The 19,881-nt window shown below is 40.7% G+C and overlaps 1 protein-coding gene across 1 annotated transcript in view; it reads right to left on the reverse strand.

Annotated features, from left to right (window-relative positions):
* Window positions 1-11,753: 11,753 nt before the first annotated feature.
* LOC106555776 (uncharacterized) overlaps window positions 11,754-19,881 on the reverse strand; it is a 50,235-nt gene continuing 42,107 nt past the window's right edge. The window contains exon 3 of the mRNA XM_087720351.1: window positions 11,754-13,635. Within this exon, the coding sequence (XP_087576477.1) occupies window positions 11,977-13,176 (1,200 nt within the window). The 5' untranslated portion in view covers window positions 13,177-13,635 and the 3' untranslated portion in view covers window positions 11,754-11,976. The remainder of the gene's footprint in view (window positions 13,636-19,881) is intronic.

A 19,881-nucleotide genomic window follows, 5' to 3' on the forward strand; every position in this document is an offset into this window, starting at 1 on the left:
GTGAAAAATGGTCATGTCACTTTTTTCAATGCCGTTGTAACTTCAAATGGTCACTAAGGGAACTGTTGTAAGTTGAGGACTACCTCTATATATGATGACCTGTTCAGGACTACATGGAGATAATAGTTTAAATCTTCCCCTTGCTAAATACATTTTATTTTTTAAAAAATCTACTTCTTTTTCTAAACTCTAATGACACCTAATGAGAACGAAGGACTCACTGGAGAAGAGCCTAATGCTGGGAAAGATTGAGGGCAAAAGAAGAAGGGGAGGACAGAGAATGAGGTGGCTGGATGGAGTCACCGAAGCAGTAGGCATGAGCTTAAATGGACTCCAGAGGATGGGAGAGGATAGGAAGGCCTGGGGTCACAATGGGTTGGACACAACTTCGCAACTAACAACAACAAAGACACCAGTGGAATTCTATAAAATAACTGCTTTAAGACAGGAAAGCCTGATAGAATTTTGATGAAATAAATGACGGGTTTGATGGAAGCTTTAAGATTTTCATTATTATTATTTTTATTGTTATTGGATTTATATGCCGCCCTTCCCCAAGGACTCAGGGTGGCATACAACATAAAAGAAAACACATATTACAAAAATTAAAAGGGACATTAATTAAAGTATCCAAAAAAATCCAATTGATATTTGCAATACAAATTTAAAAATTAAATTAAAATTAACAACCAAATTAATCCTATATTTTATTCTATTCAGGCCAGGCCGGCTTGCTGGAAAAGCCAACTTTTTAGGGCACGTCAGAAGGACCGGAGATCAGGGATTATGCGAAGCTCCGGGGGCAGCTCATTCCAGAGGGAAGGTGCTCCCACAGAGAAGGCTCTCCCCCTGGGGGTCGCTAGCCGACACTGTCTGGCCAACGGCACCCTGAGGAGGCCAACCCTGTGGGATCGCACTAGACGGTGGGATGCTACTGGTGGCAGAAGGTGGTCTCGCAGGTATCCTGGACCTAAGCCATGTAGCGCTTTAAAGGTCATAATTAGTACCTTGAATTATGCCTAAATTACACGTGAAAGGCTGTTTGCATGGATACATTTGGAGTATAATGTAGTTTTGATGCCTGGTTGTTTAAGTATCTTTTTAAATTTTATTAAGAGTGGACTAGTATTTTTTTTTGTTTGAAAATAATAATGAAATGTGAAGAGGTTCAAATTCTAAGTTATTTCAATGAAAATATATCAATGTAAACTCTAAGGATTGTAATAAACCAATGGCTCTTAACACCCAAATTCTTCTGCATTATTGTCTGTTCTGTAAATGATATATTCTTTCCCTTGTTTGAGAGAAATTATTCAAAAGGTAGAGCTGTACAGAGCTTGAAACAGGAATTCTAAATACAAGATGCAGATATTCTGCTTTACCATGACACCTTAACTAGAAAAATCACCTTTCCGCCATGATTCAGAACTAGCCCTGCCCACCCTATTACCCAAAATATGTTTTGGGATTATAAACTCCCAAACTGCTGTCCGTTGGTCATGTTAGTTTGAGAATCTGGAAGTAGTTTAGGTTAAAGCATACTTTGGCTTCTTAACCTGGACAGTTTGTTTCTCAATCACTAGTCACCAACCTCCCACCCGATTTTGGCAGAAAATTACAAATCTGAAGGTACCAAATATTTGATTTAACTCTTAGATAGATAGACTTTTGGCAGAAGACAATTCAACTAGATAGGATTTTTTTTCAGATAAAAATGGAGCCTTAAATACAACAAGGTGTTGCCATTACTGTGCAAAAACTCAGAGATTTATATATACATACAATATGAATATATAAGTTTACATATATGTAGAGATAGAGGAAAGGTTACAAAGAGGCCATTTGCAGCACACTGCCATGACTCAGTAACTGTTTACCTCAAATGTCTATGAACTCACCTAATCAGCAGCACAGGACCCATCAAGAGATGTGAGACTCTACCCTGGCTGGGATGTTCTTAAAGATTGACAAGGAGAATCCACCAATAACAATGATGTTGCTATATATTCTTTGCTTTGCTTGTTAAAACTGTATAAAAAGCAATAAACTCTGCGAAGGCAGATAGACATTTTGGATACCCTGCTATGACTGGTGTCTGAATCCATCATGTGTGTGTGTGTGTGTGTGTGTGTGTGTGTGTGTGTGTGTGTGTATGTGTGTGTGTGTGTGTATATATATATATATATATATATATATATATATATATATATATATATATATATATATATATATATATATACACACATACACACACACACACACACATACACACACACATACACACACACATACATAATACATACAGCCTTTCACACTGAAGGGACTTGTTTGCTTCCTGAGGAAAGCTGAAGTAAAATCTAAGCACAATCATGGCCATGTGATTTTTCATTAGCAACCAAGTTACCAGAACCAACTGCAATCACTAATCAAGTATTACCCATACATGATAGAAAATGCACAAGATGTTTTCAGTTCTAGAAAAATTGGTGGCTCATGCACCAGAGAAAATTCAAGGGGCCAATAAAAGACTTCAGTCTCAAATTATAAAGAACACATAACCTGCATAAAGGGGAAAAATCAGTGAAGGGGATAACTGCAAACAAAGAGAAACCAGATATAATTAACAATGGGTCTACTTATGAAACTCATGCTAATGGAAAATATGACAGAGATAATGTTATATGGTCCATCTGCACTTCTCATTTGCAGAGGTATTTTCACACATTACTGAAAAGCACTAGCCAGCAATCTCTTCACAAATAATGTAACAGCTGCTATTCAGCTTTCCTTTTTACTACTGTAGGAACCCCCCCCCCTTCCCAGAATAAAACGTTCTTTATTCTTAATATTAAAAAGAGGCAGAATAGACTATTTCCCCTGAAGGAGGAGAGACATCATAAAGGCAGAAACCAGTCACAGTCTTCCTGCTATAGGAAAAACAACCTCAAGAAGAACCCTGAAGAGGCTAGTCTTTAGCAGTGGTGGGATTCAATTTTTTTTACTACCAGTTCTGTGGGCGTGGCTTTGTGGGCGTGGCAGGGGACTGATACTGCAAAATCCCCATTCCCTCCCCACCCCACTAACCTGCTTTCCAGCTCCGTTCTCCTGTTCAGAGCAACAGCTAGGAGGCTGGGCGGCAGCGGGGTAGGGCCAGCCTATTTGCCAGTTCTCCGAACTACTCAAAATTTCCGCTACCAGTTCTCCAGAATCTGTCAGAACAGGCTGAATACCACCTCTGGTCTTTAGGAATGGATATTTTGTATCCACTCAAAAAGCTGGGCCACTCTATTCATAAGAGCAGCCAGAAACTCCAAATAAGCAACACAATAGGCAAGGAGCCGAAGCGGACAAGATTAGCTCAGACAAACAAAACACCTAAGGATTTGCATTGCCCCTTTTGCCTGTAGAGCCAGCCATGACTCCTACATGACCCCATAGGAATCTGGCAACAGCCATTAAAATATTAAACAACATAGTCTTACAGAGGAATATGCATCTCAATCACAAAGCTTCAAAGAATGTATAAAAACCCACCTATAAGAGCCGAGGTGGCGCAGTGGTTAAATGCAGCACTGCAGGCTACTGCTAGATCAGCAGTTCAGCGGTTCAAATCTCACCGGCTCAGGGTTGACTCAGCCTTCCATCCTTCCGAGGTGGGTAAAATGAGGACCCAGATTGTTGGGGGCAATATGCTGACTCTCTGTAAACCGCTTAGAGAGGGCTGAAAGCCCTATGAAGCGGTATATAAGTCCACTGCTATTGCTATTGCTATTCTCAACTCCATTTTGTCAGCCACCTCAGAAACACACTGCTGTCACTAGTTTCTAACTCCCAAATGAAGAGAGACTTCCATTCCTGCAGCCTGCCGTCATTTTATATCCAGTGTCTTTCTCACGGCCTTGGAACTGGACCAGATTTTTTTCCCAACACTACATTAGAAGTTTTCAATCATTTCTCTTAGACAGAGAAAAATCTAAGGGGTTGTTGTCTTATTAATTGGTCATCAGATATTACACTTGTAGTTCAATTAATTGTTTGTTGCCCATGAGTAAGTATTACTCATAATAATAGAGTCTTAGAAAGAAATGGTCAGGTTGTTGGTGAAATATCGGTAACAATTTTGCTTTTTCGTATTCCAAGCCTCAAGAGCAAAACTTCCAGTTCACTTGACTCTATCTCAGATAAATCATTCACCAATGTATTGATTGATACTGCCAATCCCTTATTGTGGACGAACTGAATCCTGGATGTAAACTGGTCCACAGCTTCAATCTTTGGGAAAAACAAAGTTTAAATGAAAATATAGATCAGTGTTTCTCAACCTTGGTCACTTGAAGATGTCCGGACTTCAACTCCCAGAATTCCCCAGCCAGCATGGCTGGCTGGGGAATTCTGGGAGTTGAAGTCCGGACATCTTCAAGTGGCCAAGGTTGAGAAACACTGATATAGATGATTTATTTGAACTTCAAGTTTTTAGCTTTCTGATCATGAGACATTCATAGGAAAGTTTGTGAAAGTTTATGAAGTCATCCGTTTATAATAATGATATGCAGCTTTACCTGGGCTTTGAATGATATGCAGGGAACATTCCCCCACTCCACAAAATAGATTGGGGGCCAGGAAAAAAATAATAATTTGTTGGTTTATATTTAAAGTCAAGGAAATTGAATTATTTAATATGGCTACTTCCTAGAAATTAAATCATTTCTGCCTTTTATTTTACTTTGTAGGAAGTTAAAATTCACCCCTCTCCTAGAAAAATGAAACATCCTGGGAAATATTGAAAAGGCAAAATTTTCCTAGATTATATTTCCCTGGATAAGAAATGGAGAAACATGTTTTTAGGCAGGAAACAGACTCACTCTTAATAGCCCCCACCTTTGTAAATGGGCCATTAAAGGCATGGGTCGGTCTATTCTACATAACAAAGGTAGGATTAGCCTTCTACAGAAACTCACCACAAGACACCTAGGAAAATTACATCATCAAGGCCTGGTCCACCGTTAAAACCATCTTTCCAAGCAGCCTCCATGTTTCCAGTGTCCTTCCCCCCACTTGTAGCTGAACCCAGAAGGACATTTCTTCCAACAACTTAAAGTAAAATTTTAGTTTTTTGAGAAATGTGGTAAATACACCAAAGGCTACGTGTGTGCTGTATGTAAGTTTGATGCCTCCAGCTTTATATTTGACAAAGTATGTAATTCTTCGTAATCATTGGAGGAAATGGTTGTTCGGCTGATCACTTTCAATTCCAACTGACTCTTCATGCTGGAATATAAAATCACTGTGAATATTCCATTGTGAATGGAATAATTCATATAAAGTAACTATTCCATTTACATTCTAGAGTCAAACACTGAATACTAATTCTGTAAACTGCAAGCCCCAATATAGAGACAAGGGACCAAATTCAAGAAGGCTAAAGCTACCAAGTATGGGATGGAAAGTTCTGAAAACCACAAGATGACCACAAAGAGAATATCCTGTCTCTGGTGCCATCTAGTGGTGATTTGGATCTTTCCTATTCAGAACTGGTAGCCCCAAGGAATGTACAGGTGAAAGTCGAAAAATTAGAATATCGTGCAAAAGTACATTTATTTCAGTAATGCAGTTTAGAAGGTGTAACTAATATATGAGATAAACTCATTACATGCAAAGCAAGATAGTTCAAGCCTTGATTTGTCATAATTGTGATGATTATGGCTTACAGCTCATGAAAACCCCAAATCCACAATCTCAGAAAATTAGAATATTACACGCAATCAATAAAACAAGGATTGTACATAGAACAATATTGGACTTCTGAAAAGTATAAGCATGCATATGTACTCAGTACTTGGTTTGGGCCCCTTTTGCAGAAATTACTGCCTCAATGAGGCATGGCATGGAAGTTATTAGCCTGTGGAACTGCTGAGGTGTTATGGAAGACCAGGATGCTTCAATAGCGGCCTTCAGCTCTTCTGCATTGTTCAGTCTCATGTCTCTCATCTTTCTCTTGGCAATGCCCCATAGATTCTCTATGGGGTTCAGATCAGGCAAGTTTGCTGGCCAAGCAAGCACAGTAATCCCATGGTCATTGAACCAGGTTTTGGTGCTTTTGGCAGTGTGGGCAGGTGCCACATCCTGCTGGAAAATGAAGTCAGCATCCCCATAAAGGTCATCTGTGGAAGGAAGCATGAAGTGCTCCAAAATCTCCTGGTAGACGGCTGCGTTGACCCTGGAATTAATGAAGCACAGTAGATCAACGCCAGCAGATGACATGGTTCCCCAAATCAACACAGACTGTGGAAACTTCACACTGGACTTCAAGCATCTTGCAGTGTGTGCCTCTCCATTATTCCTCCATACTCTGGGTCCTTGGTTTCCAAATGAGATGCAAAAGTTGCTCTCATCAGAAAAGAGGACTTTGGACCAGATCTGTTTTTCTCTAGCCCAGGTAAGACGCTTCTGATGTTGTTTGTTGTTCAGGAGACGCCTGACAAGAGGAATACAACATTTAAAGCCCATGTCCAGGATCCATCTGTGTGTTTACTTGGACTTCAGTAAGGCATTTGATAGGGTAGACCATAACCTACTACTAGATAAAGTAGAAGAATGTGGGTTGGACAGCATCACCACCAGATGGATTCGTAACTGGCTGACCAACCGCACTCAACGTGTAGTCCTCAATGAAACTGCATCAAAATTTAGTGGAGTACCCCAAGGCTCTGTTTTAGGCCCAATACTCTTCAACATCTTCATCAATGATTTGGATGAGGAAATAAATGGGGAATTTATCAAATATGCAGATGACACCAAGCGGGCAGGAATAGCCAACACTCCAGAACACAGGCTTAAGATACAGAAGGATCTTGACAAACTTGAACATTGGGCACTATCTAACAAAATGAAATTCAATAGTGAAAAGAGTAAGGTATATGTGGTACCTTGCTCAATAGTAGTAACTGTGAGAGAGATCTTGGAGTCCTAGTGGACAACCATTTAAATATGATCCAGCAGTGTGCAGCAACTGCCAAAAAAGCCAACACAGGGATAGAATAAAGATCACGTGAAGTGTTAATACCACTTTATAATGCCTTGGTAAGGCCACACTTGGAATACTGCATTCAGTTTTGTCACCACAATGTAGAAAAGATGTGGAGACTCTAGAAAGAGTGCAGAGAAGAGCAACAAAGATGATTAGGGGACTAGAGACTAAAACATATGAAGAACGGTTGCAGGAACTGGGTATGTCTAGTTTAATGAAAAGAAGGACTAGGGAAGACATGATAGTATTGTTCCAATATCTCAGGGGTTGCCACAAAGAAGAGGAAGTCAAACTATTTTCCAAGGCACCTGAGGGTAGAACAAGAAGCAATGAGTGGAAACTAATCAAGGAGAGAAGCAACTTAGAGGAGAAATTGTAATTAATCAGTGGAACAGCTTGCCTTCAGAAGTTGTGAATGCCCCAACACTGCAAGTCTTTAAGAAGATGTTGGATAGCCATTTGTCTGAAATGGTATAGGGTTTGACTAGAAGACCTCCAAGGTCCCTTCCAACTCTGGTATTGTATTGTATTGTGTGGTAGCTCTTGATGCACTGACTCCAGCCTCAGTCTACTCCTTGTGAAAGTCCCCAACACTTTTGAATGGCCTTTTCCTGACAATCCTCTCCAGGCTGCGGTCATCCCTGCTGCTTGTGCACCTTTTTCTTCCACAGTTCCCCCTTCCACATAACTTTCTATTAATGTGCTTTGATTCAGCACTTTGGGAACATCCAACTTCTTTTGCAATTACCTTTTGAGGCTTTCCCTCCTTATGGAGGGTGTCAGTGATGGTTTTCTGCACAACTGTCAGGTCAGCAGTCTTTCCCATGATTGTGATTCCTTCTGAACCAGACTGAGAGACCATTTAAAGGCTCAGGAACCCTTTGCAGGTGTTATGGCTTAATTAGCTGATTAGAATGGGACACTTTGAGCCTAGAATATTGCACCTTTTCACAATATTCTAATTTTCTGAGATTGTGGATTTGGGATTTTCATGAGCTGTAAGCCATAATCATCACAATTATGACAAATCACGGCTTGAACTATCTTGCTTTGCATGTAATGAGTCTTTCTCATATATTAGTTTCACCTTTTAAGTTGCATTACTGAAATAAATGAACTGTTGCACAATATTCTAATTTTTTGAGTTTCACCTGTATACATTGTCATATGATCCAGATTCTTACTGAATCCTTATAGATGACTATAAGTCATATTAAAACCATTTATGAATTAATCCAATGTACTTAAAGGAGGAGAAAATGCTTATAGTGGCTTTGCCAGGACAAAGGTACAGTGTAAGAATCCATGTTCAAAACATATTCAGGTGATTACTGTCAACTGTAATGTTAATATTGCATGACAGCATCCAATCTATCTAAATTAATGAATATTAGTTGCTTGCTAATTATACCTGTTGAGAATGATTTTGACTCATTCAGTCAATCAAAGTCACCAGTACTTTTTACATGCATATAAAGAATGACAGTCATGTCAAGTTTGTTATTATTATTGCTGTTCCTCAACAACCATAATTCAGGACAAAACTGAATATTGAAGAAGTAGGTTTTCAGAACGTTATCATAGATGAGAAATAACTTGTCCGCCAAAGAAAAAAGGGTAAATGCTCTCTAATTTAAATTGTAGTAGGAAGGGAGGGAGGGAAGAAAGAGAGGGGGGGAAGGAAAGAAAGAGAAGACTTTTCAGATGACATAGTTGACAGAATTAGTGGCTTGAAAGGAAGTCTGACCCTCTTTTCACAGTAATTTATCTGGGATAACCGCAGATGGATTTTAAAGAACCCAATTCCATTTGTTTATAAACTCAGAGATGTAATCAGGATAGAAATTAATTTGAGTCAATTATGTTTGAGAGGTTAATTTTTTGGTAAGATGTGGAGAACATTCTTCTGAGAGTAAATTTCAGGGGTTCAGCTCCCAGAAGAATTCATGATAGGATGAAAGCTAACAGCAAACAAATTAAACTTGCATTTGTCTTTCATCAAAAATAATCTGTGTAGGACTAACAGATCATACATGGTCACTCCAGCTGATGGAAAGAATACTCAGGGCAGAGCCTTGTGCTGCTGGAAGCAGACTGGGTCTTTTAAAGGAAGCAAATATGGAAGAACTGCCTTGCCATTTCATTCATTAAAAAAAAAAAAAAAAATGCCATTTTAGCTTCCTCTAGCTAGCAATTTTTTTAGTTTAAAAAGAAACGAACCTTAAAAACTATGCAAAACTGGAAAGCTGCTCTTACAAAGCAGCTTTTAAAACAAGGCAGATTTTTTAATTATCTTTCTCTCTACAGTTTTTAGATCATGAAGAAGTACAGTGTCCACTGCAAACAAAACTAGGGGGGAAATCTTAACCAGGGCAGGATGAAGGAGTGAAATAATGGACAATCTACCTTTTCCAATAGTCCGGCAGATTTATGAGAAATAGGGAAACATACTTCTTCCTTCTCAATTGTATTATTTTAATATTATTTATTATGTGGTTAATCTTTGGTGAGATTCACAGCCTTTGGCGCTGGTTAGTAGGTCAACAGCTCGAGTCCTAACCAAGGAGGACCTAGGAACTGTTAAGGTAACGTCGCAGGATATAAATTGTTCCAAGTAGGGTGGTTTTTTGTAGAATCAGAATGTTCAAGTCTGATAAATTTAAAATTTCCAAATAGCGAGGTAGCCCTTTAGGTATTGCTCCAAGGGCTCCAATTACAATCAGGACAACACACGATTTCTTTTTCCACAATCACTCAACCTCAATTTGCAAGTCCCTGTACTTTGTGATTTTTTCTTGCTGTTTATTTTCAATTCATGCATCTCGAGGTATTGCAATGTCAATGAACCATACTTTTTTCTTTTCAACTATTGTTATGTCAGGTGTGTTGTGGGCCAAGTGTCTGTCAGTCTGAATTCTGAAGTCCCACAAGATCTTGACTTTCTCATTCTCTAAAACCTTCTGAACATGATGTTCTAAGTAGTTTTTGCTGTACTCAAATCCAAACTTTTGGCACAATTTCCAGTGAATGATCTTAGCAATGCGGTCATGGTGTTGTAGGTAGTCAGTTTGTGAAATTTTGCAGCACCCACTGATCAAATGGTCGACTGTCTTGTCTTTCTCATTACAGAGGCGACATTTGCTGTTGGTGGTAACATGTTGAATTTTTGCCTTCATGCAGTTTATGGCTAAGGCTTGTTCTTGAGCTGCCATTATTATTATTGTACAATTGTATCACAGCGGCCAGTTGTTTCGCCAGATTTGGCATTGGTTACTAGTCGGGCCCCACCCAGGGGCCTAGGATGTTGTAACGTATTTTCGTAATATGCGTGCAGATCCAAGCAGTGCGGCTTTTTGCATTTGACTGATGGTGATTTTGTCAATTTTTAACTGTTTTAAATGTAATTCCAGTGCTTTTGGAATAGCACCCAGTGTGCCAATTACCACTGGAATTCCACTGCTGGTTTGTGCCATAGTCGTTGAATTTCAATTTTTAAGTCCTGGTATCTTGCGATTTTTTCATGTTCCTTCTCAGCGACCCTGCTATCACCTGGTATTGCGATGTCTATGATTGTGACCTTATTTTTCTCAACCAGTGTGATGTCTGGTGTATTATGCGCCAGTATTTTGTCTGTTTGTATGCGAATATCCCACAAGATCTTGACCATCTGATTTTCGGTGACTTTTTCAGGCTGATGTTCCCACCAGTTTGTTGCTGTTTTAATATTATAATTTTTGCACAAATTCCAATGGATCATTTGTGCTACTGAATTGTGCCGCAATTTATAATCAGTCTGCGCGATTTTTTTACAGCAGCTGAGTATGTGATCAACAGTTTCGTCAGCTTCTTTGCAAAGTCTGCATTTGGCATCATCAGAGGATTTTTCGATTTTGGCCTTAATGGCATTTGTGCGGATAGCTTGTTCTTGCGCAGCCAGGATTAGTAACTCTGTTTCTTTCTTTAATGTACCTGTTGTTAACCATAACCAAGTTTGTTCACTGTCCATTTTATCTTTTATTTTTTCCAGAAATTGGCCATGCAGTGCTTTGTTCTGCCAACTCTCCATTCTTGATTTTATCACATCTTTTCTGTATTCTTGTTTCGTCTGTTGGGCCTTCAGTAGATTTTTGTTCTTTACTTCGATTAATAGATGTTCTTGACTTTCTTTTAAATAATCAGCCAGTGCATGTTTTTCTTCTTTAATTGTTTGCTTCACTTGTAATAATCCTCTGCCACCTGATTTTCGGGACAGGTATAGTCTATCCGTATCACCACGTGGATGTAAACTGTAGTGCATTGTCATTAGTTTCCTGGTTTTTCAGTCCAAAAGGTCCAAATCAGCTTGTGTCCAGTTAACTATACCAGCTGTGTATCTTATAACTGGTATTGCCCAGGTATTTATGGCCTTGATTGTATTTCCACCATTCAATTTAGATTTCAAAATTTTCCTAACTCTGTTGGTGTACTCTCGCCTGACAATAGTTTTTACTTCTCCATGCTTGATGTTATCCAACTGCAGAATGCCTAAGTATTTGCAGGCTTCATTTTCGTTGCATTTAATTAGTTGGCCATTGGGCATTTCAATTCCCTCACATGCAGTGATTTTGCCTCTTTTTATGGATACAGTGGCGCATTTTTCCATGCCAAACTGCATTGAAATATCGGTGCTGAATACTCGGACTGTGTTTGTCAATGATTGGATTTCTATTTCTGACTTTCCATAGAGTTTCAAATCATCCATATATAGTAAATGCGAAATTTTTTCAGCTTCTTTGGCTGTTTGGTAGCCTAATTTCATTTTTTTAAAGATTACTGATAGTGGGATCATTGCGATGATGAAGAGAAGAGGTGAAAGTGAATCACCCTGGAAAATTCCTCGCTTGATATTAACCATTCCGTAGATCTCATTCCCTACTGCCAACTCAGTTCTCCATTGTTTCATCGCTTTTTCAGTAAAGGATGCTAATGCCAGTTGTTTCTAAGCATTTTATGATCCAACTATGTGGCAGTGAGTCAAATGCCTTTTTGTAATCAATCCAGACCATATTCAAGTTCATTTTTCTGTTCTTACAATTTTCTAATATCGTTTTATCAATTAGGAGCTGATCTTTTGTGTCCCTGCTCCTTCTTTTGTTGCCTTTTTGCTCTACTGGCAAGATGTTGTTTGTTTCCAAATAATCCATCATGTTATCTGCAATAATGCCTGTGAGTAATTTGAAGGTTGTTGGCAAGCATGTTATTGGTCTGTAGTTTTCAGGTGTTGTTCCTTTAGTTGCATCTTTCTGAATCAAGTATGTTTTTCCAGTTGTCAACCATTCATCAATTTGGCCCTTTTGTAAAATTTCATTCAGTTGCCTGGCCAATATTGCATGTAAACTGGTCAAATATTTGAGCCAGAAACCATGTAATTGGTCCTTTCTAGGTGATGTCCAATTCTTTACCTTTTTTACTCGGTTTTTGAACATCTCAGTTGTTATTTCTAATACTTGCATTTGTTTGTTGCCAATGCTTTTCTCAAAGTCATGTATCCACTTTGCTTCCTTATTGTAGTCCTTTGCATTTTCCCACAATTCTCTCCAGAATTCAACTGTGGCCTGCTTTTCTGGTTTTTCACTTTTGGTGTCACCATTCACATTAAGACTTTGATAAAAACGCCGTTGGTCTGATCGAAATTGCTGATTTTGTTTATATTGGATGATTCGTGCCTCATATCTTTCAATTTTTCTAGCTGTTGCTGTTATCCACTGTTTTACAATCTCTACAGCTTCATTGATGTTTCTTGTATCCAATCTATATCTTCTGATTAGCCGATCTATGGTTTTGTTGTTTTTAAGCCGTTGCTCATGCATGTTCTTTAAGTTACTAGCATCTGCCCTTAATTTTTTGACTTTTTGTTCTAATCGGATTTTCCACTTTGGCTTTGATGCTTTTTCTGTTGTGTGACTAGGTACTTTGATTTTAATGCCTAGTTCATTAGTGACTATTACAGCTGCGCTGTACATTAACTGGTTCATTATTATTATTATTTTATCAATATTATTATTATTATTATTATTATTATTATTATTATTATTTCTTGCTTTATTTCTGTGGGCCAGATTATATATGTGAGCATTCTTATTTACATCTCGATTAAGATGATTGCCCATCTGAATAATGCGACTCTGGATACTAACAAGGATTAAAATATAATAAAACCTATTGTATCTTTTTGGCTATGTGATAGAAACATAAACTTCAATGGATCAGATTGCAATAATTATTTAATTCAGAAAAGGTGCAAAATAAACCTGAACAGTTCTCAAAGGCATTGAAAAATGTTGCATTATTCTGAAAGAACTCGATATAATTTTCTTTCTTGACCATTTCTGACATCAGTGGATACAGCTGTGAGTCATATGTGGCCACGGGAGGTATTTGCAAGTGGCTGAAATTCAATTTTGATGAAGCAGGCTTCACAACTCACCCACAATTTTCCTCTTCATTTGCAATGTGTTTACTGAATATGCTGCAGAAAATCAATCATAGAGTGTTTCAGTGTGGTGCAAATTGGGAAAACCACTTCAGCCATGAAAGTACTCCATCATCTTCTATTACCATCAGTATTTCTGAAAAAAAGAAAACAATATAATTGCTTGAAAAGACAAGAATTTACATTTGGAAAATGCTTTTCTTTGTAAAGTTTTTCAACTTAGGGATGCTCAAGAGACAGCAGTTATGTAATTTTTCTGCATTGTACTGTAAAAGTAAATCTAAAAATGTTGCTGTTTTGCTTCTGAAAAATACTTAGACTTCTATAAAAATGTTTTGAAACAACAGCAAACAAAAATATCCACTATATTTTAAAAGATATGATCAAACGAAATTTCAAGAAGCCACTCAATGGGACTATTCTATATAACTAACATTTCTATTGCTATTTTGTATTACATGCAATTGCACCTACTAATAAGAAGAAATTAGTTTTGATCAGGGCCCTTTGAATGTCAGTATTTAAGACTGAAAGTCCAGAGATTGAACAAAAGAGTTTTGTGTTGGTTCTAGGATGCTTTGTCCTCTAAAATTCATGTTTTGGTTTAATACTTTTCTTCATGGTATGTAATATTATGAAGATATTCTGTATCAGACTGAGCAAATTAACAATCTAGCAGCTGGACATGGTTGTTTCTGAGTGAATAAACTCTCTTAATAGAGTTGCCTTTCTATTTCATTATTATTCCGCCTTTTGTTCCATAAGCATCCACAAAGATAGCTTACATAAATTGCACAGGGGCTGCTATTTCAAAATTACACCCTGAGCCGTAAATTAGCCAATCAATTTTTCTTTGATATGTTGTGTGAATTCATCTCATGAAATTTATTTATCCCTCGGTAGATCATGCAAAGCCAGATATATTGTTACTGCATCAACATGGATATGTTGATCACAGATAACCCCCTTGAGTAGAGAGCTCATCCAGCTATACAAAATTAGCATATCATACTGTCCCTACTCAGTTCTGTCTAACTTATATGTCAGAATACAGAAAAACAGAGTTGGAAGAGACCTTGGAGGCACTAGTGAAATTCAGTTGTTTTTTTTTACTATTGGTTCTGTGGGCGTGGCTTGGTGGGCGTGGCAGAGGAAGGATACTGCAAAATCCCCATTCCACCCCATTCCAGGGGAAGGATACTGCAAAATCTCCATTCCTTCCCACTCCAGGGGAAGGATACTGCAAAATCCCCATTCCTCCCCACTCCAGGGGAAGGATACTGCAAAATCCCCATTCCTCCCCACTCCAATGCTGCTTCCACATTACTGCCATGAACACTGGATTTGTACATGAAATTTCCAGAAACTGTGCTAATTCAAAACAGGCTTGGCCTTTTTATCTTCTTTGAAGTGGGATATTGAAATCCCATATGCTTCAGGTCAGTTCTGAAGCATTTTTCTGAAGTTGTCTGGCTATCAGCAACCTAATTAATATATAGATGAAACACAAGAAGGTAAGTAGGATAGAAGCCAGTTAATTTGAATTAGATTAGTACAATAAGTCAATTTTTCAAGACTGTTGGCAGAACTGTCTGTTGAGATGGCCTTAATTACACTTGTGTCAAAGGGGAAGCTAAACGATAAGAGTGAACATTGAACTATATAAAGGACAGTTTAATATGGAAATCTTTTAACCTTTGAGGAAGCTTAAATGAGGTTTAAGTTCAGGAAGCAACCACATTTCTACACATATAGAAAAAGATTTCTATCACTTCTAATTTCTGGATTTTAGTTTTAAGTATTAACCTATTAGACTGCCTTATTGTTTCAAGTGCTTTTCTTGAGGATTTATGAAGCTGGAAGAAGTTTTCTTTTCACTGGCAATAATAAAAATGCTAAGATCTGTTTTAAGTAAGAAGCATTCAAGTTCTCCCAAATATTTTGCCAGACAGTCCTTCTGCCATAGTGAGTCAAACTGAGATGCCACATTTATGTTTCCATTGGTGTAAATCTGTTGTTGATGCATTATCATCAAAACCTGGTCTAGAAGATTTTGAAATGGAGCTTTCTGGGACAGGACAAGAGAGCAAGTTTTTGATTCAGCTTTTAAGGACCATCCATGTTTCTCTAACAACAGAACAAATACAGGCCCTCATGATGTTGCCTTTACCTCATTCACAGCCCATAGCAGAGGCAATATAAAATCCTACTCAATTCTTCTGGTTTTATCAGGGCAGTCATAAACCAAACCCCTGTTTTGTTAATGTGTGCAAGAATGACAAGCATAGTGCAAAGACACATTGCTAATTTAGTATGGAAGGCACGGGCTTCTTTGTCCTTTGAAGAAGTTGACTCTGCTATTTATAGACTGGCTCAGTGATTTATAAAGACAAGATATATTTTCCTTCTTTTTTTCCCCTTTGCTGAAGCTAGAAATTGTGATGCCAAGAACCACTGAGAGATCTGACTTCTGTTTCTGAAGATTGGGACTGAGAAAGCTTTAGAGTCCTAATTACACTGGCAAGCTTCAACTGCTTTGCTTGTTCACTTTTTCCATGAAAATCCATTAATCTGAAAGATCCCTTGCATCCCTATTGACCAGTGAAAGCATATTAATGTTATACAGGAATATGTTCTGTTAAACACTTCTGTTCTCAACAACCATCATGTCATCTGATAATTGATTTTCAGCTCACCTACTTTAATCTCCCTGTGGGAGGCAGGTAGATTTTAAAAACCAGGCATTTCCCTGCTTTGTCACTGAGCAACATGTGACCCGTTCCACTTGAACTAACATAGGATCTTAGTACCATACTCAAATCAGTCTTAGGAGAGGTAGAAAATAGATTAAAGCACTAATAAGCAGAAGAGCAGGGTGCGCTACTGTATGACTGGCTAATGTGCACCCAGACATATAAACACACTCTCCCAGAACTCAGTGAAGCCAACTGTGGGAAATAACAAATGCATGAACCACATCATGCATATACACAAATAATCTAAAGTCAAGACACCCAAGCAATAAAGGGGAAAGAGGAAAAGGGATACATCCTTCCAGGTCAGAAATAAAGACAGCAATATTCAGGCATTTTATTCTCCATTTAAGCTGAACCGTTGCTTTCTTCCTAGAATTCCTTTTGAAGAGCAGTCTGTTATTTTTCCTTCTTGGACAGTGACCAATAGATGGTCACTGTCCAGAGTTTGTTACATTTCTACAGAAGCCACTCTCAGCACAGGTGTTCAATTGGTAGAGTGGGAGGAAAAAATCACTGCCTCTTCTCCTTTGGTGGACATAAAAAGACATCACCCCACTGCTGTGATACTTTTCCTTCCAGGAAGGGGAGTCAGCCTGACCAATGGAAGCGATCAGTCTGCTTCTTTTCACTTTCCAGTCCCTGCCCAATTGTCAGTAAAAGCTAAATGTCCTTTTTGGCAGGCAGAAGCAAGTCAGGCTTGTTGCACCATCTGCTTCTTCTCAATTTAACGTAAAGTTGCTAATCCCACAGAAACTGTTTAATGAAATGCAAACTGGGCCCCTTCTGTGCTGCTACTCTGTACACATCTTCATACCACACACTGGGACAAACATGAAAGTGGGAATGTGAAATACATATATGTGGATTTTCTAATTAATTTACCAAGATATTGTAATAGTATCCTTTTGTTAGTACTATATATTTTTCTGGAAAGTATTTGTGTAAACATTTGAATAGACTTCAGTGGAATATGAGTGCCTTTCAAAGCAAGCCAGGAAGACAGAATGCTTATTCCAGGGGTGTCAAACTCAATTTGATTGAGAGCCGCATCAGAGTTGTGTTTGACCTTGGGGGGGAATGGGTGGGCGTGGCCAGGGTGGGTGTGGCCATCTCAATGTAACTCGTGTGGCGGCGCCTGTGGTGGCCTGAGCACTCTCTGAGCGCATGGCCCTCCTGAGCTCCATTTTCGCTGGCAGCGGTTTTGCATCTTGGAGCGAAGGAAGAGGACGCGACAAGAGGTGTAGCAAAAGCAGCAACCTTTATTCAAACAGAGTAACTACGATTCAACGTGGCGTGGTTCGCGCCAAACATTTATACCCCCGGGTTTGAACAATGAGCCAATGGGGCGTCGAGTAGCTCGACCAATCGGGGAGAGGATTGAACCGACTCCGCCCGAGAACCAATCAGAAAGGGAGACCTTATTCCCGCGCTAGTATTCAACACCCCTCCCCCCCTAGTCAAGAGTACCCTTAGGAAGGGCAAACATAGTCTTGTAGATAGGTGGGACGGTGACGCTCTCGTCCCGATCTTCGTAGCTCCCCGGCGGTTGTTGTCGGGGGGGGACCGCCGGCGGAGGCGTGTCCGTGGCGGGGCGGTGTGTTTGCGACGCGGCCCCGAGAGATGGCGCTGCCCCCGGGCCCCGTGCCCGATGTCCGTTTGTCCAAGGCGGCGTCTCCGTGGCAACAGGAGTGTCCGACAGTGGCCCCGTGCAGTCTGGTTGGGATATAGGTTCAGAGTCTCGATACAGGCTTCGAGGAAAGGAATAGCCGGATGAGGCGCGTTTGTCCGAAAAGTTCGTATCGGCTTGTCCCCCGTTCCCCGACTGGAGGCAGTCCGTTGGGGAAAAGGTCATCGAGGGTAGCTCATGCTGAGAGCGAATGTCTGAGAGGCTCGGGCCGTCTGCTTCCGCGGGGAGGCGTCGCCTTAACTGGTCCAGGTGGCGCCTCCATTGTGTTCCGTCGGCCAGGCCGGCCCTGAAGGAACAGGGGCCAGTCAGAGCTGTGATGGTTGCAGGAACCCACCGTGGATCCCCAGAAAAAGAACGGGCCCATACGGGATCCCCTAACTTAAATGTGTGGGAAGGGAGGGCCCCCAGGTTGCTCGGCAGATCCCCTGCGTAAAGTGGATGGAGCCTATCTAGGGGAGTTCGCAATCTCCTACCCATCAAGAGCTCCGCAGGACTTTTATTAGTCGTTGGGCAGGGTATAGAGTGCTGGCTCAAAAGATAAGCCGCCACTCTTTCCTGCCAGTCGCCCTGGTCCATGCGGCCCAAGGCTTCTTTGGCTGAGCGAACTGCGCGCTCCGCCCGGCCGTTACTAGCTGGATGATAAGGGGCTGTGGCTGCGTGTCTAATTCCTTGTTCGGCCAGGAATTCTTGGAACGTGGTGGAGGTAAACTGGGGCCCATTATCTGAGACTATCACATCCGGTAGCCCATGTGTGGCAAACATCTTACGAAGGGCCCTTACTGTACTCTCTGCTGTAGTGGAGGTCATGATTACCAGCTCCACCCACTTGGAGTAAGCATCGACTACTATCATGAAATTTCGGCCGTGGAAAGGGCCGGCAAAGTCAATGTGTAAACAGGACCATGGGCCTCTAGGAATTTCTCACTCACGAGGGGCGGCTGTGGGGGGATTCGGCCTAGAATTTTGGCATATCCTGCATCGACCTACGTAATCTGCAATTTCCGAATCTAGCAAGGGCCACCACACATAGCTGCGAGCTAGGGCTTTCATTCGCGCTATGCCTGGGTGGTTTTTATGGAGTGCGGGCAGGATTCGTGCCCGCAGGGCTGTGGGGATCACTACCCTATCCCCCCAGACAAGACAACCCCCGTGAAGGGCAAGTTCGGCTTGTCGTGCTTTAAATGGTTGGAATCCCTCCGCTACCTTTTCCGCGGGCCAACCCCTCAAAACCCATGAAGCTACTTGGGATAAGACGGGGTCAGCCTTTGTACAAGCTGCAACATCCGCGGCAGAGACGGGGAGGTCAGATTCAGCAATGGACAAAATAGAGAGAGAAGGCACGTGGGCTGTGTCCGTCTGTGGCAAGGGGCAACGGCTCAGGGCGTCTGCGTGCCCTAGCTGCTTACCCGGACGGTACAACAGCGTATACGAATACGCCGTTAGAAACTCAGTCCAACGTGTCATACGGGGAGACAAAATGGGGGGGGTTGGCTTGTCGCCTGCTAGTAGCCCCAGGAGCGGCTTGTGATCCGTGACAAGGGTGAAATTCCTACCATAAAGGTAGTCATGGAATCGCTTAATGCCGGACACTGCAGCCAGGGCTTCTTTATCAATTTGGCTGTAGTTCCGCTCCGTTGAAGAAAGTGTCCGGGAGTAGAAAGCTATGGGGGCCTCTGAGCCATTCGGAAGGGCATGGCTCAGGACCGCCCCTATGCCATAGGGAGAGGCGTCGCATGTCAAGACTAGGGGCATCCTATCGCTATATTGAATTAGGACTGCCGACGAGGTTAAAATATCTTTTATAGCCGCGAACGCGTGCGCTTCACGGCTACCCCATTTCCAGGCCGCTGACCGGTCAAGCAGTCGGTGTAGCGGCTCAGCTAGCGACGCCTTGTGGGGAATAAAAGGGGCATAGAAGTTTAACAGCCCCAGGAACGCC

The sequence above is a fragment of the Thamnophis sirtalis genome, unplaced genomic scaffold (genome assembly GCF_051295495.1).
Source record: "Thamnophis sirtalis isolate CommonGarterSnake01/CBP01778 unplaced genomic scaffold, rThaSir2_p1.2 scaffold_7, whole genome shotgun sequence".
Taxonomy (NCBI): Eukaryota; Metazoa; Chordata; class Lepidosauria; order Squamata; family Natricidae; genus Thamnophis; species Thamnophis sirtalis.